This window comes from Nicotiana attenuata, unplaced genomic scaffold, assembly GCF_001879085.1.
Source record: "Nicotiana attenuata strain UT unplaced genomic scaffold, NIATTr2, whole genome shotgun sequence".
NCBI lineage: Eukaryota > Viridiplantae > Streptophyta > Magnoliopsida > Solanales > Solanaceae > Nicotiana > Nicotiana attenuata.
The window spans coordinates 16539-31855 of NW_017674817.1; the positions used below are offsets into that span (position 1 = coordinate 16539).

The 15317-nt window shown below is 37.9% G+C and overlaps 2 protein-coding genes across 2 annotated transcripts; one reads left to right on the top strand and one right to left on the bottom strand.

Moving 5' to 3' along the window:
* The first annotated feature begins 4317 nt into the window (after positions 1-4317).
* On the top strand, positions 4318-8314 carry LOC109219314. The gene is made up of 3 exons (XM_019383751.1): positions 4318-4455; positions 7760-7919; positions 8000-8314. Exons 2-3 carry the CDS (start codon positions 7761-7763, stop codon positions 8045-8047), a joined length of 207 nt encoding a protein of 68 aa, XP_019239296.1. The 5' UTR covers positions 4318-4455; position 7760; the 3' UTR covers positions 8048-8314.
* Positions 8315-9273: 959 nt separating this feature from the next.
* Positions 9274-14904, bottom strand: LOC109219313 (serine/threonine-protein kinase D6PKL1-like). The gene is made up of 3 exons (XM_019383750.1): positions 14552-14904; positions 11641-13555; positions 9274-10457 (listed from the first exon to the last, which is right to left on the bottom strand). The coding sequence occupies exons 2-3, from the start codon at positions 13359-13361 to the stop codon at positions 9599-9601; spliced, it is 2580 nt and encodes an 859-aa protein (XP_019239295.1). The 5' UTR covers positions 13362-13555; positions 14552-14904; the 3' UTR covers positions 9274-9598.
* Between the last annotated feature and the right edge of the window lie 413 nt (positions 14905-15317).

Consider the following 15317-nt stretch of genomic DNA (forward strand, 5'->3'; position numbering starts at 1 on the left):
AGTTGAAAAGCATAACAATCAAATAAGGGATTCCCCCTATTTATAGGAACGCTAATGTCCTGAGCGAGAAACCCGAGAGCCACCAATCAAAAAGAACTAAAAGGGCACGAGAAATGATACGGTGCTTGGGAAACGTGCGCCATAATGACGCTTAACAGGTATTCATGGCACCTCGAACCGACGTGACGATCCATCTCTGAACTGACGTAACAGCCCAGTAAAGTCCTTGAAGCATCACGTCGTCACCTTGCTATGAGGACCTCGTCCCTCGCATGATGTCCAGATTTCTCTCAACTCTTGAATCAACAGGGTCTGCCCATCGAGCTCGCCAAAAGGCGACCCCAACGGGCGGAGGACTAACTGTATGGGTCAAAATCTGACCATCAGATGGTTATCATTAAAAGGAACGGTAAGAGGTCGACCAAGTCATGGTCGTGCCTACGAGGCGTAATGGCGATGAGTATCTCGGCTACTGCCAAGATCAGGCCATCAGAAGGCTTACATGGTAGAACGTAATATTGGGGCGAGTGAGGAAGAACACAGTCATGAGAGTGCACGCTGGTCAAGAACCGTTGGTAAAAGGGAAAATTGACAATATATATAAGGAAGGCAAAGCAGAGAAAAGGGGAGGGGGAAGAAACAGAAGACACGGAAAAGATCTCCAAGGGAAGAAGGAAGAGGTCTGTATTCCAGGTGGAAAACCTTTGTAATCTCCATTGTTGAATCAATAAAGCTAGATCCCATAGTCATCAACATGATCCATCCCTTGTCTTCTTTGTTTTTACAAACATGGAACAATATATTGAAGTTGTACGCTTATTATTTACATTTTATATCTTTTACTCATTCTAAGATATGTTGTATGAACTCGATCTCTTTGATTTTAATGCCCATTATGTTTAGATCTAAAGTTGATTATATTTGGCTAAGATTTACCCTCTACTTTATCATTAATTAGTTTTATCAAAAGGTTTAATACTTTTTGGTCAAACAGAGATTTGCATAGGACATATTCCTCAAGATAGACGAAGCTTCAAAGTTACGAAAAATAAATGGTTCTTGAATTATGATATGGAGAAAAAAAAAGTAAAAATTAACATATGTTTTATCGCTAGTGACGGATAGAGCCGTCAATATGAGCTTGGCTCATGATTTAGCAGGGTTGGGCTAGAATTTTTGGGGCCCATCTAAGAACGAGGCTTTTAAACCCGATCAGAGTAAGCCCGCGGCCCGTGAGGCAGGGCCGGCCCGGCCCGTAGGCCTAATAAAAATACGTATTTAAAATATATAAAATATAAAATTAAAATTATATGACCCAAAAAATATCAAGAAGAGCATTCCAAGCTTAAAGTTTATTAAGCTCATCATATTAAAAGATATCTATCTTAAAACGTTAATTAATTTTAAAAATTTAATTATTTTTAATATTTAACTAACTAATATTGCATACAAATTGTAGATGTAAGTGAAAGTAAGATGTTAAGACAACCTTCTCGCAAGCGGATTCAAATGTGATTGATGAAGATGATGTGTTGGATATCCCATAGGCGTCATGGACGTTCTCTTGAGTAGTTTGTTTTGAGTTTTGACTTTTAGTGAATGAAATATAGTCTTGTCTTTTACTTTTTTAGTGTTTATTGTGATATATTGGAACAGTATAAGTATTAAGTTTTCTGAAATTTTTCCGATAAGATTTTTTTAGCTTTTAAATATTTATCTATTTTTAAGTTAGAACTTAAAAAAATATATAAAATTACATTTTAAAAAATAATGGGCTGGCCCGTGGGGGCTCGCAGCCCACATAGGGCTGGGGTGAGCTGACCTTAATAAGGCCCATCAAAATGGTGGGCTAGCCCAGCCCAGCCCGTCAATTGCTAAAGCCCGCTTAGGCTGGGCTGGGCTAGCGCGGCCCCACCCATATTGACAGCTCTAGTGATGGAGCCAGAATTTTTACCAAGGGGGATTAAAAAAAAAACTAAACATGAAGAAGCCAATGAGGTTCAACATCTCATATATATGTATAGTTTTCTTTTTTATACACAACGTAATTTTCCAACAAATTAAGGGGATTCAGAAAAACTCCCTTGCTTCTCTTAGCTCCGCCACTGACCGTAGCTTTAATGATCTTTGCTAATTAGTGAAGGCAGACATTTTGAAAATAGCGAAAGAATTCTCGAGAACTCCATGGATAAATGAAGATGCTATATTCAAGGTACATATATACTGCTCTTAATCTTTCATAATCGTGGAAGAAAAGACAAGAAATTGTTCACATACTCAACTTGAACGTCGAAAGGAGATCAGAAAATAATTACTCCCTCCGTTTCATATTACATGAGGTACTTTCTTTTTTAGTATGTTCTAAAATAAATGACACATTTCTAAATTTGGAAATAATTCAACTTTAAATTCTTAACATTTTACCCATTTACCTTTAATAAGAAGCTTTTATAGCCATACAAATGTCATGACCCTTTTAAGACCACAAGTTTCAAAAGTCTTATTCTTTTTTCTTAAACTCCGTGCCGAGTCGAACTACCTCATATAATATGAAACGGAGGGAGAATTTGACTTGTAATATTGTTTCTTAAGCATATATTGCACATTTAGCTCTCATCCTTAGAAAATTATGGAAAGTCTTCTTTAGAAAATCGAATTAATGTAGATATACATCAGAGAAAAAAAAAAAAAAAAAACAGGAGAAAACGAAAGCATTGCTAAATATGAGGAGAGAGGCCTAACTTAGAAATCATGTTCTAAGTTACTTTTATTCTAGATATATATATATATATATGCGTATATTAATTTATTTATTTTTTAACAACAAGAATATATACGATCTCTCCAAAATGGAATATACTAAAAGAAATTACAGGGTTAACGCTAGGCTGGAGGTTTGGAGACAGACCCTGGAGTCTAAAGGTTTCAAGTTGAGTAGGACGAAAACAGAATACTTGGAGTGCAAGTTCAGTGAGGAGACGCGTGAAGCAGAGGTGGACGTGAAGCTTGTTACATAAGTCATTCCCAAGAGAGATAGTTTCAAGTACCTTGGGTCTGTTATCCAAGGCAACGGGGAGATTGACGAGGATGTTACACATCGTATTGGAGTGGGGTGGATGAAATGGAGGCTCGCATCTGGTATTTTGTGTGATAAGAATATGCCACCAAGACTTAAGGGCAAGTTCTACGGAGTGATAATTAGACCGACTATGTTGTATGGTGCTGAGTGTTGGCTAGTCAAAAAATTCCATGTCCAGAAGATGAGAGTAGCATAAATGAGGATGTTGAGATGGATGTGTGGGCATACTAGGAAAGATAAGATTAGAAATGAAGTTATTAGGGACAAGGTGGAAGTGACCCCTGTGGAAGACAAATTGCGGGAATCAAGGCTGAGATGGTTCGTACACGTGATGAGGAGAGACATCGATGCTTCGGTTAGGAGGTGTGAGAGGTTGACCATGGCGGGTCTGAGGAAGGGCAGAGATAGGCCAAAGAAGTATTGGGGAGAGGTGATTAGGCAGGACATGGCATTGCTTCAGCTTACCGAGGACATGATTCTCGATAGGAAGGTGTGGAAGTCAAAAATTAGGATTGTAGGTTGATAGGTAGTCGAGAGTTTCTCCTAATCGTACCAGTAATATTAGTACTATTCTTATATTTTCGTGTTCCTAGATCTTTGTTATCCCATATTGCGTCATTCTTACCAGTATTGTTAATAGTATATCTCGTACTTCTTACTTTTAGATCTTTGTTATTACACATAGTGTCATTGTTTTTCTTTGTGTTGTTATTGTTGGTTGCTTCATGTTTGCGTTTTTTAAGCGGAGGGTCTATCGGAAACAACCTATCTAGCGTCACAAGGTAGGGGTAAGGCCTGTGTACACTATCCTCCCCAGACTTCATTTATGAGATTACACTGGGTTTGTTGTTGTCGTAAAAGAAACATGTTCTATAGTAAACATTATAGGTGGTGGATATCACGTTTGAATCTTTTTTATAGCCATAACCATTGACATTATCAGATTTAAGTGTGTGCTCTAACTTGAAACCATTGACATTATCATATTTAAGTGTTTGCTCTAAATTGAAGCTCCTAACAGATAATCCCTGTTTCCAAAATGAAGTAACACTAATCTAAATAAAGAAAAAATAAAGATAATTAAATTAAAAAAAAAAACAAAAAGAAAGAAAAATCCAAGCATGAAATTAGCAAAATTTCCAAAATAGAATAGTGTGCCAATCGTTTGTGTTTAGTTTGTAATATTCGTATTTTATCTCCTTTCCCAAGAATTAAAAGGAGGGAGAGTCAAAAGTCAAAATACCAAAGAAGGGAACTCACTTTATCACCGGAATCTTCCGACTCTAGCCTCAACAATTTCATTTGTCTTTGTATCTCTTCGTCTGCGCTGCCCTCTGCTCGTTGCCTTCAGCTCTCTCTCTATCCATTTCTCTCAAGTGAGTTAATCTCTTATATCGTCGAAACCCTAGTTTCTCCCTTGCTCGGGTTTTCTTAATTTCCTTGCACGTACCTTACTAGGGTTTTCTTCTGAAATCGTTTGATTCCGATGTAGTTGACTGATTTGCTTGTTGTGATGTTTAATCTTTAGTCTAATTTGGCATTTTCAATGATATATCATTTGCGATTGTGCTGATTGATTGAATTTTGTTTCACCCTTTTGTATGCTCCTTTGCTTTTTCTTTTTATGTGTGTTTAAAAGTCGATCTATTTATTATGGTGGATTGATTTGATTCTAAGGATTCTTTGACGGCTGGTATACCACGATAACTGAACTTACTTCAATTTTATCTGGATTAGATTCATCTTTGTTAGTTGGGAGGCTAGCCTAGTTTGTTAGGTCAGCTTCAAAATGATAATTTCATTCCAATTGATAAAGTTCATAATTGTATGGGTTGACTCAGTGTGCGAGATGCCACAACTTCAAAGTTCGAGTCACAATGGGGTAATTGAGAACCACAGTTGATCCGTAAGGTGCCTAAATAAAAAAAGATTATGAATTCTGTTGGTGAGCCGTAGAACTATCTCAATTCCTTGCTAGCGCGAGGATGAATGATAAGGTTGCTCTGGTATAACCTTCTTGAGGAAGAAGTGATGAATAAATGTCTTGTTAGCTATAGCTAAGCTATGCAAACGAGACAATAAGTGACTGATATTACAGTCTGGTGAAAGGGTTTTTTTATGACTTTACCGTTGAGTCAAGCCATGTTTATTATCCATTTGGTGCAAAAATCATGTAAATCTTGGAGCTAATTGGCTTATTGATTTGATCGTGGTTGTGATAAATTTTGAACGTCACGTATCTTTAATCATATAATCTTTGATGTTAACATGAGTGCCAACACCGTCTTGGCTTTGTCTTTCTCTCCTTGGTTTAACTATCTACCAACATATGTTATCAGAACATGTTTGTCACTGCAGTTTTTTTCATCTTAGTTTAGCGGAAGTGATATTGTAATTGTTAAATTAGAATTTGAGGATGTAAGCCATGGATATCATTTGGTCAGCACTTGCTTTCATTTGTTCTTTTCTGTTTTCTTTTTGAATAGTTAAACCTTAAGTGTTGCTTTCTTCTTCCGTTTCACTAGATCCATTGAATTTGATTCCACCAAAAACCATCTCACTTTTCACCTTTCAGCTTGCAAAGCATCTAGTTTTTCTTTTCATTCTTCTTCTTCAACTAGAAAAGGCGTACATCGACTTAGAAAAGGCGTACGATAAAGTTCCGAGGGAGGTTTTGTGGAGATGTTGGGAGGCTAGAGGGGTACCTGTTGCCTATGTTAGGTTGATTAAGGACATGTATGATGGAGTAAAGACCCGAGTGAGGACGGTGGGTGGGCACTCGGACCATTTTACGGTTATGATGGGGTTGCTCAGCCCTTTTTTGTTTGCTCTGGTGAAGGACGTACTGATGCGCCACATCCAAGAGGAGGTGCCGTGGTGCATGCTATTTGCAGATGATATTGTATTGATTGACGAGACGCGAGACGGTGTGAACGCGCAATTAGAGATATGGAGGCAGACCCTGGAATCTAAAGGTTTCAAGTTGAGCAAGACTAAGACAAAATACTTGGAGTGTAAGTTCAGTGGCGAGACTCAAGGAGCGGAAGGGGAGGCGAGGATGGACTCGCAGGTCATCCCTAGGAGAGGAAGTTTTAAGTACCTTGGTCTATTATTCAGGGGGGTGGGGAGATTGATGAAGATGTTACACATTGTATTGGGGCGGGATCGATGAAATAGAGACTCGCTTCCGGTGTTATGTGTGACAAGAAGGTGCCACCGAAACTTCAGAGTGGTGGTCAGACCAACGATGTTGTATGGGGCCGAGTGTTGGCCAGTCAAGATCGCTCATGTCCAGAAGATGAAGGTAGCAGAGATGAGGATGTTGAGATGGATGTGTGAGCACACCAAGTTAGATAGGATCAGAAATGAGGTTATTCGCGACAAGGTGGGTGTGGCCCCTATTGAGGACAAGACGTGGAAAGTGCGGCTTAGGTGGTTTGGTCATGTGAGGAGGAGGAGCATAGACGCACCGATGAGGAGGTGTGAGAGGTTGACATTGGAGGGCATACGGAGAGGTAGAGGCAGGCCAAAGAAGAGGTGGGGAGAGGTGATTAGGCAAGATATGGTGCAACTTCAGCTGAGCGAGGACATGACCCTTGATAGGAAGATATGGAGGTCGAGGATTAGGGTAGTAGAGTAGGTAGTCTAGAGTGTTCATAACAGTTGTATTGGCACACCGTCTCGCTTTCTATTGGTTGTAGGTTTTTATGACTAACCGTTGTTTTCTTTCATTGTTGATCACCTTACTGTCTTGTTGTTTTTATTCTGCTTTTATATGGCTTTTTGGTACTGTCCCTTGTCTATATTTTCATTAATGTGGTGCTTATGCTTTCCTGAGCCGAGAGTCTATTGGAAACAACCTCTCTATCCTCACAAGGTAGGGGTAAGGTCTGCGTACACACTACCTCCTCAGACCCCACAGTGTGGGATATTACTAGGTATGTTATTGTTGTGTTCTTCTTCTTCAAGGGTTACGGTCACCACCGGAACTTATTGAGATTCATTTGGAAAAAAAAGAAAAAAAGACAACTCTCACCCACAAGAGAGATCTCACAGGGTATTCCATCACCACCAGTTCATTTTGGTTCTGTTTTTTTTCTTTCCGGTTATGCTATTTTATTAGTTTTCATGCTGCTTTAGAGATGAATAAATCAATATATGTGGTGTTTTGAAGTAAAACGTTCTCAGCTTGTTCCTGTGGTTATAGATAGAGCCTTAATTCCGTGCATGTTACACTCAGATCAGTCTGGCTTTGCTTCTTTGTTGTGCTAGAGACCTTTATTTGGTGGATTCCTTTATGCACTTTATTCAAATGACTGGGTGTTCTGCCAGTGCCTTCGACCATATGCAATTCATGCACTTTTAAGTATGTGCTTTATGTTGATGGATTCCTCTCTTGTCTATCTGGTTTCTCGACTGCAAGTTCAATTGACACCTCCTTTTCAGAGTAAATTATTTTATGCAAATCTTGCTTTAGTTATTTTAGTATCCTTGAAAGATTCACTTATCTCCTGCTGTGCCACAAATACGTTAAAAGGTCAAACAATTTCTCTTGAGATGGTAAAATAAGGAAACAAAATCATACAAGTATATGCTTATAACAAAAAGGAAGGAAGTAGTGGACCCGCTTAATGGATATTAAGCATCCTAACGTAGACCTGGTTAAACTAATTAATGCAGGATGTCAGAAGAAGCACCTTTCTATCCCAGAGAAAAGCTTGTTGAGAAGCAAAAGTTTTTCCAAAGTGTTCACAAGCACACATACTTGAAAGGTCGTTATGACAAGATCACCTCAGTGGCCATTCCAGCTGCTTTGGCAGCTACTGCTTTGTTTATGATTGTGAGTTTCTTTGAAATTTTGTAGATTGCTTTATCCTCTGTCTAAAATCAACTCTAATCAGACTCTGGATGATGTTTCAGGGGAGAGGGATCTACAATATGTCTCATGGCATAGGTAAGAAGGTTTAAATGGTGGTGTCTGCTCGACCATCGTTACTATGGCAGCTGAAGTTCGAAAGGGGATATTTTAGACCTGTTTGTTCATTTGTGGACTTACTTATTAGTAGCTAATACTGGTTAGACGCAGACAATAGAGCGTGCCGATATATGGCATTTGCCATCAGTACTCGGCAGCATAAAACAATTGCTCATGTGTTTGGGTTTTATGGATATTTGTATTAGACAGTGCCGTTGTGGAAATCAGCATGGCAACTAATGCATCTTCCTTTATCGTATTTTGAATGTTAAAAAGTATGTTAAAATGAGAAATCCCAGGCCCTCTTTGACCCCTGTATAAGGTGTTTCTAATCCATGACAAAGATTAATAATAGTCGCACCAAATTAGAATTTAAGAAAATGTAGGCGCCCTTAGCTTAATCAACAACAACATACCCAGTAATATCCCACACCGTGGACGCCCTTAGCTTTAATCGTTACTACTAAATTATCCTGCTACGCTTTTACCTTGACCTGTTTTCACTTATACAATATGTGTCACTACTGTATGTTTTATTCTAAAGCATCAGGCTTTCCAAACTGTAATTGATTTTATTTAGTTTTACTCTAGTTCTATTTGATTTCAGTATGTACTAACAACAGTAAGATATATTGGTGTATATTTGATCAATGTTTGATTATTCTTGATAGTATTACCCACAATTATTTACTCTTTGAATGTTTTATATATTTCTTCAAAATCAAACCCTATATAAATTAGATTACATTCAATTTATTATTAATGACCATTTAAATCAGTTATATCTCAATAAATCATTACTTGAAACTAAACAAATATGCGACATTGTTACTAGAAGTATCACCCTGATCCGGACGTTTGTCATATACAATAAAACCCAATTAAAATTCATTTTATTATTTGTAGGGTCAGTCAACCAATTTTAATCTAAAATATCAGTTGTCAGCAGCATTGACCTCTTGCAGAATTCTCCGGTCGACTTGACAAAGGAGATGTTCAGGATGATATCTTTAGATATGTCTACTTCTAAGAGTTTGAGTAACATGAAGTCCTGGACATGGCAGAGGCCCAGGATTGACCGTTTCATGCATTAACCTCCCAATTTGGTCACTGCTGAGCTAGAAAATATTGTTTGTTTCAAAAGGAACTTTGTTCTGTTTTTCTGCATTCACCAAGTTTCTTTATATACTCTAAAGAGGAATCAAATCCCACACTTAGCTGAAAACTCGGACAAATGTGTCTATATATATCCAATCAAAAGCAACTTAGCTACTATATAGTACAATCTGAAACCTTTTTGAAGCCTCTTTACATCCAATTTCCATCCTGGCTGCTTCAAATTACTCCACTCCCAAGCACAACTTTGTTACTACAAAACATGGTATATTCTGCTATTCAATTGATGCCAAGTTCTGGATTCTACACTATATGCTATATGTAACTAATGCCTATATATACCAATTACATGGATAAGAGATATCGTGTTAAAAAGGAGAGAAAGAAAGAAGAGAAAACAAACCTATCCATTCTCAGTTCTAGTATCGCTAAAACATCTCAAACTCAATATCCTCTGCTATACTTTTGAACTCTTTTTGAGGCTTGGCACTCTCCTTGTTCTGTTGGTTGGTATCAAGGATTACATTTCCCAAGTCACAGAATCTAGGCAGTTCTGGTGGTGTTTCACATCGTATTAATGCCCAGTTAAGTCCCTCGAAGAAAGAATGCTGCTTTATCGCTGCTGCCCCTTTCTCAGCTCCCAACCTATTCTCCGGTTCCTTCTGCAACAACCGTCTGATCAAATCTCTCGCACTAGAGCTAACCATAGGATATGCAGGGAACTTGAGACACTGAGAAACCACATTGGCTAATGTATCCTCATTTCCTGGTCCTTTGAAAGGTGTCCTTCCATATAACAGTTCATATAGAAAGATACCAAACATCCACCAATCTACTGCACTGCCATGACCTTCTCCTTTGATGATCTCTGGTGCCAGGTACTCATGGGTTCCTACGAACGAGTTGGAGCGGGCATCGGTTGGCTCCACTACCAGCTGTGGCAAAGGTGTGACTTGGGCAGCAATGTCCGCTTTTAGCTTACGTGTCTTACCTGCGGCAGATAAAAATCTAGGGGTAAAGCAGGACACTTGCCAGGATGGATGTAGGCAAAAGGGATCTATGCAGCTAGATTCCGAGCATGGATTAGATGTCTTTGGAGGCTTAACGACAGGAGATGATGATTTCACCAACATAGGATTAACAGCACACCTAAGAGATAAATCAAAGTCGGAGAGCATGATATGACCATCTTCTCGAACCAAGACATTCTCTGGTTTTAAGTCTCGGTAAATGACTCCAAGCATGTGAAGGTATTCCAAAGCAAGAAGAACTTCAGCGACATAAAATCTGTGCAAAGAAACGGCAAATGTCAAGATCACGTAGAAAACCACTTGAACTGCATCTGGCGAGATTAAAATTGACAAGATGCACTCCCATCACCAGATTACAAAAATACATTAGGAAGACTTGTCCAACAAAGTAACATATAAAGCATAAGATCTTCTCTCAAACACAAGTGTTTTGGAAATTTATTAAGTAAAATTTGAAAGAGTAGGCTCGACGTGTTAGGTGTCACCTGAGATACTAAATTTAAGTACAAGAATGACTGGAAAGAGAGGTTGCATATCCCAATTCACTCACCAGAAACTAACTCAATAAAGTCTCCATAAAAAGTGGGAATTCACTTCCGGATGCTAGGGTCGGAAAATGGAATGACCAATGAGAAGAAATTAAAGGAAACTGGAAGAAAATTGGACATAATTTGACATAGACTAGACCCCATGAGCTTTCCGACAATTACGAGGAACCCTCTCAAGCTTTGCAGATTAAGAGACTTCCCTATAAGTTCGATTGACCTACCCTGATTAAGTCAAAAACAATTTTTTGGCTAAAAGTATTCAAGTCATTTTAAAGGTTCTCACTGATGGGCAGTCAGTATTAAGTGTATATTGAAAACAAAGACTGGTGTTATCAGAAACCTTGGGAACAGTATTATCTTTTTTGCTGTTTCACATGGGACATACAAGGAAACTGGAAGGGAAGGATACTTTTTAAAATCTCATAAGCTTGATCCGCTAAAAATCCAAATCAATGAGAGAAGTTCTCTAATATTTCCTGTTCTCTTGTACTGAACCTTGGTTCTAAATATCATTTAACCTCCATACTTACACAAGTTGAGTTCTATTCTTGTGAATAATTCAAGTTATAGCATAAAGCAAGCTATTATCCATCAGCAAATAATAAATAGAAGTCATTTAGTAGGAGCAAAAGAGATTCTAGTAGACCCTTGAAAATAGAGATTCTCTAAAGTCTTAAACATAAAGGCCCTAAGACACGCATAACTTCATCAACCAGATAGCAATCGCGAAATAAGAGCGTGACCACAAAATGTATATCCCACCTATATTACCTGTTATTAGGATAGAATAGTTCTATTTGCAGAGTTAGTTGCCTTCTCTTTTGGAATCTAGATTAAGTGGATATAAGAAGAAATAGTTTCAGGGAATAAGTTAACTAAATTAAAAGTAACCTGGCTGCTTGTTCAGAGAAATTCTTGTTGGGTTGCTTTTGTCGGAGCACATGGAGATCACCTCCTGGACAATATTCCATCACTAAACATGAATATTTGTCATTGGTAATATGGGCATAGAGCGTAGGAAGAAATGGATGATCCAGTATTTGCAGTATTTCTTTTTCAGTCTGCGCTCTTGTCATCTTCCTCCTGCTGGTCAGAAAGTCATTGTCCATAACTTTCACAGCAAACAGACAGTTTGTGCCCATTAGTTCAGATAGATAAACAGTCCCAATGTCCCCTGCGCCAAGTTTTTTAAGCAACTTAAATTGCCTCAAACTAATGTTTCCATGCTGCTTCTGGACACAACGAATGGCTTCCCATCTCAAATCCTTGGACATATGAGGTCGATATCCACTGCGGCTAGACGCACTGCGATAGCTTTCTTCGCTAAAGCTTGTGGTGCTGCTATAATCCCCGATGCTACTCTTTGAACTTTGAGATATCTCCCCCTTTTCTCTAGACAATGATCTTTCATCACCTTTTGTAACTATACTTCTTGTTCTGTTACAACTGCTTGAGCTGAGACCAGGTTTGGTAACACTAGCATCGAGCATGGATGAACTAACTTCTATGCTATTAGCACCACATGATTCTGAAGATTCCTTATCCTCTTCTTTCTGATTATTCCTCAGTCCATGTTCAGGTGTCTGACAAGCAATCTCACTTGTACTACAACTCAAATCATTGTCACCATTAGATTGCTTGGAACTGCTGGTGAGAACAGAAACGACTTTCTTCTTAACAAAGGTTCTGCTTCTGGAAACTGGTCTCATCAGACTTGGACTGCTAGAGGTAGGTCTGATGACTTTATTTCCAGTATTAAAAATAGATGAGCAAGAAACAAGATCAAAATCTCGTGCCTGCTCCTTGTCTGCTGGGATTAGAGTTGTCGGAGCTTCATCTGGGGTTGGCATCATTTGGGCTTCAACTTTTTTATTAGCAGAAGTGGCAGTTGAAGAATGCGGTAGTTCCAAAACATCTTTCTGCTCAGACATTTCTTTTAAGTAACCAGAACCAATATCAGTTGAGTGTGGAAAAGCTTCATCTCCTCCTGAAATTTCATTTGTTTCTGCACCGTGTTTCATTGCATCTTTAGAAAGATGGCAAGAATAGGCAGCATAAGTAGATTTTTCTTTAATGGGCACATGTTCATAGTCAGTAATCTTATCAGAAGGATTTGACATACTCATATCTGGGATGAGGGATATCTCCACTAAATTTCCTATACCTTCGTTGACAGTATGTTCAGGGCCATTAACCTGAACAGCAATGGGCCTGTAAAGTCTTTTGGCAGCCCCTGTCTCTGAGACACCCGACAGCCTGGACGCTTTCGACGACCGCTTCTTCACAGCCGCAAGCTCTGATGCCTGAGAGATGCATAATCCTCTGAAGGCCTGCTTCAAATTTGCAGGCTCAGAATTATCAAAACCTGATGCTCGAGCGGGGCTAGATCTCATTGGTCTCTTCATTGCGCTTTTATTCAATGCATCTTTGACACCTCTATGGGAAGTCCTAATTTCTATAGCTTCAAACAGTTTGTTAATATCATCCTTCATACAATACTGTTTACCAGTGTTCAGGATATCATCATCCATTTTAGATTCAGGATTTAATTCCTCTATTGACTCCGTAATTTCACAAGTAGCAGGCAAACCGCCCATTGCTTCTAGAAGCATTTCTAAAAGGAAGTTTGATGTGGCCAGTAAAGTCTATCTAACCAATCTCAGCAAAGCAGTATGAAGAGAAAGAAGCACACTATTGCAGCGGTTCATTAGAAGACCTCCAAAATGGTTGTTGATCATATTCAATTCCAATATGAAAAAGTTTGGCAACTACCTCTTCACTGCATTCAGTATGCAGCATCCATTATCTGCTACAGATGAAATAGTTCAGCAACTTAATGATGAACAATCAATTCACAAGAAAAATTGAGCCATTTAAAGCCAATAAAAACAATTTATAGTACCCACAAGTTATGTCTTTTCCAGTACTTCTGTTTTAATTACTGCAGTTGGGAATTGAAGATAAAGGACTACACAGTTTTCCATATTATACACCTATTTATCACATCTACAGCCAGTTGTTCATATGTAGACAATGTCAAAAAACAAATCTGGGTAGACTTTACTACTCTAGACAACCAACATGAAGACGAGTTTAAGAACGATAAATTTCCAACATATCGTTAATTTTCTTGCACATTTATTAATGCTTAAAGCTGTGAACTCATATGACCTGTTCACTTTTCTATTTCATTTTTAATTCTAAATTTCATTAGTTTTTCTATATGCATTGCTCCAGCAATTTTGTTTCCCCACAACAGTTTCAAGAAAAGCTTCAAATGATAAATCCACCAAAATCAAGCTAAAATAATCCAAAAGTTCAGTCAAAAAATCTATGATACACAGAACAACAACAACAACATATCCAGTATAATCCCACATCCAGGGTCTTGGGAGGGTAATGTGTATGCAGACCTGAACCTATTAGCTAATATAAGGAAAAATGACATACAAGAAATACTTAACATTAGAAAAGGGCAACCCAGAAAAACTAAAAAAGATTCAATCTTTAATAGGATCAAACAACACGAAACATTTCAGCTTATGAAAAGACAAAATCAACAAACTGTAGTGTTCCAAGAAAAGCCCAAAAGGGAAAAAAAATATCAGCAAATATGATGTCATATTTCAATCAGGAGCAGAAGAAACAAAACCCAGAAAGGAGGACCAGCTTTAAGGCTACTGTGAACATTCAAAAAGAAGAAAGACAATACTACATAAAGTTTCTACCTTTAAACAAAATATGCTCAAACATAAAATAAAAGGTACACATGTACGGACAAGAAAAGAGATGAAGCAGCAACCTGAAACGAGATCAGCAGCGAAAAAAGGAAGCTAAATTTTTATAGAACAAAGAAGAAGAAGAAGATGGGTGTTATTTCAGTGGCAAGAATTGAGAAAGTTGAAAACTTTGAAGGGAAAAAGAGAAACCCCCATAAGTAATTACTACTTTAGAGGGAGAGAGAGAGAGAGAGAGAGAGAGAGAAAAGGGGGAATGGGTGAAATTGAATGAGGAAAATCACGAGAAGTCACGCACTGTTCTTTTCCTCTGTATCTCTTTCTGTCTCTCTCTGTATATAAATTTCCTGTGTTTGAGGAACTCCAAATTGGCGGAAAAAAAGGAAAGCGTACTGTCGAGACGAAGACTAGTAGAGAAATGGAGTTAATAGCATAGTGTAGTATTTTACTCTATTCACTGCTATTCAACTTGTTAACTATTCCGTCTCTTTATTTTTACTTATCCATTGTACTAAATTTTTTATTTTTATTCGTTTATTTTACCAAATTAAGAGAAAACATTTTTTCCTTAATTATTCATTCCCATTATTTCTCGAGACATTTTGAAATACTATTGTAATTATGAGTATTATGGTAAAAAATATACTCCCTCTATTTCAATTTAGATGATACACTTTCCTTATTAGTCTATTTAAAAAAGAATGACACATTTTACAATTGGAAATAATTTAATTTTAAACTCTTTATTTACACTCTCTTTGGATCATTGTTCCCCGTCGTTTTATAATGTATAGTATTGTATTGTATTGTATTGTATTGTATCGTATCGTT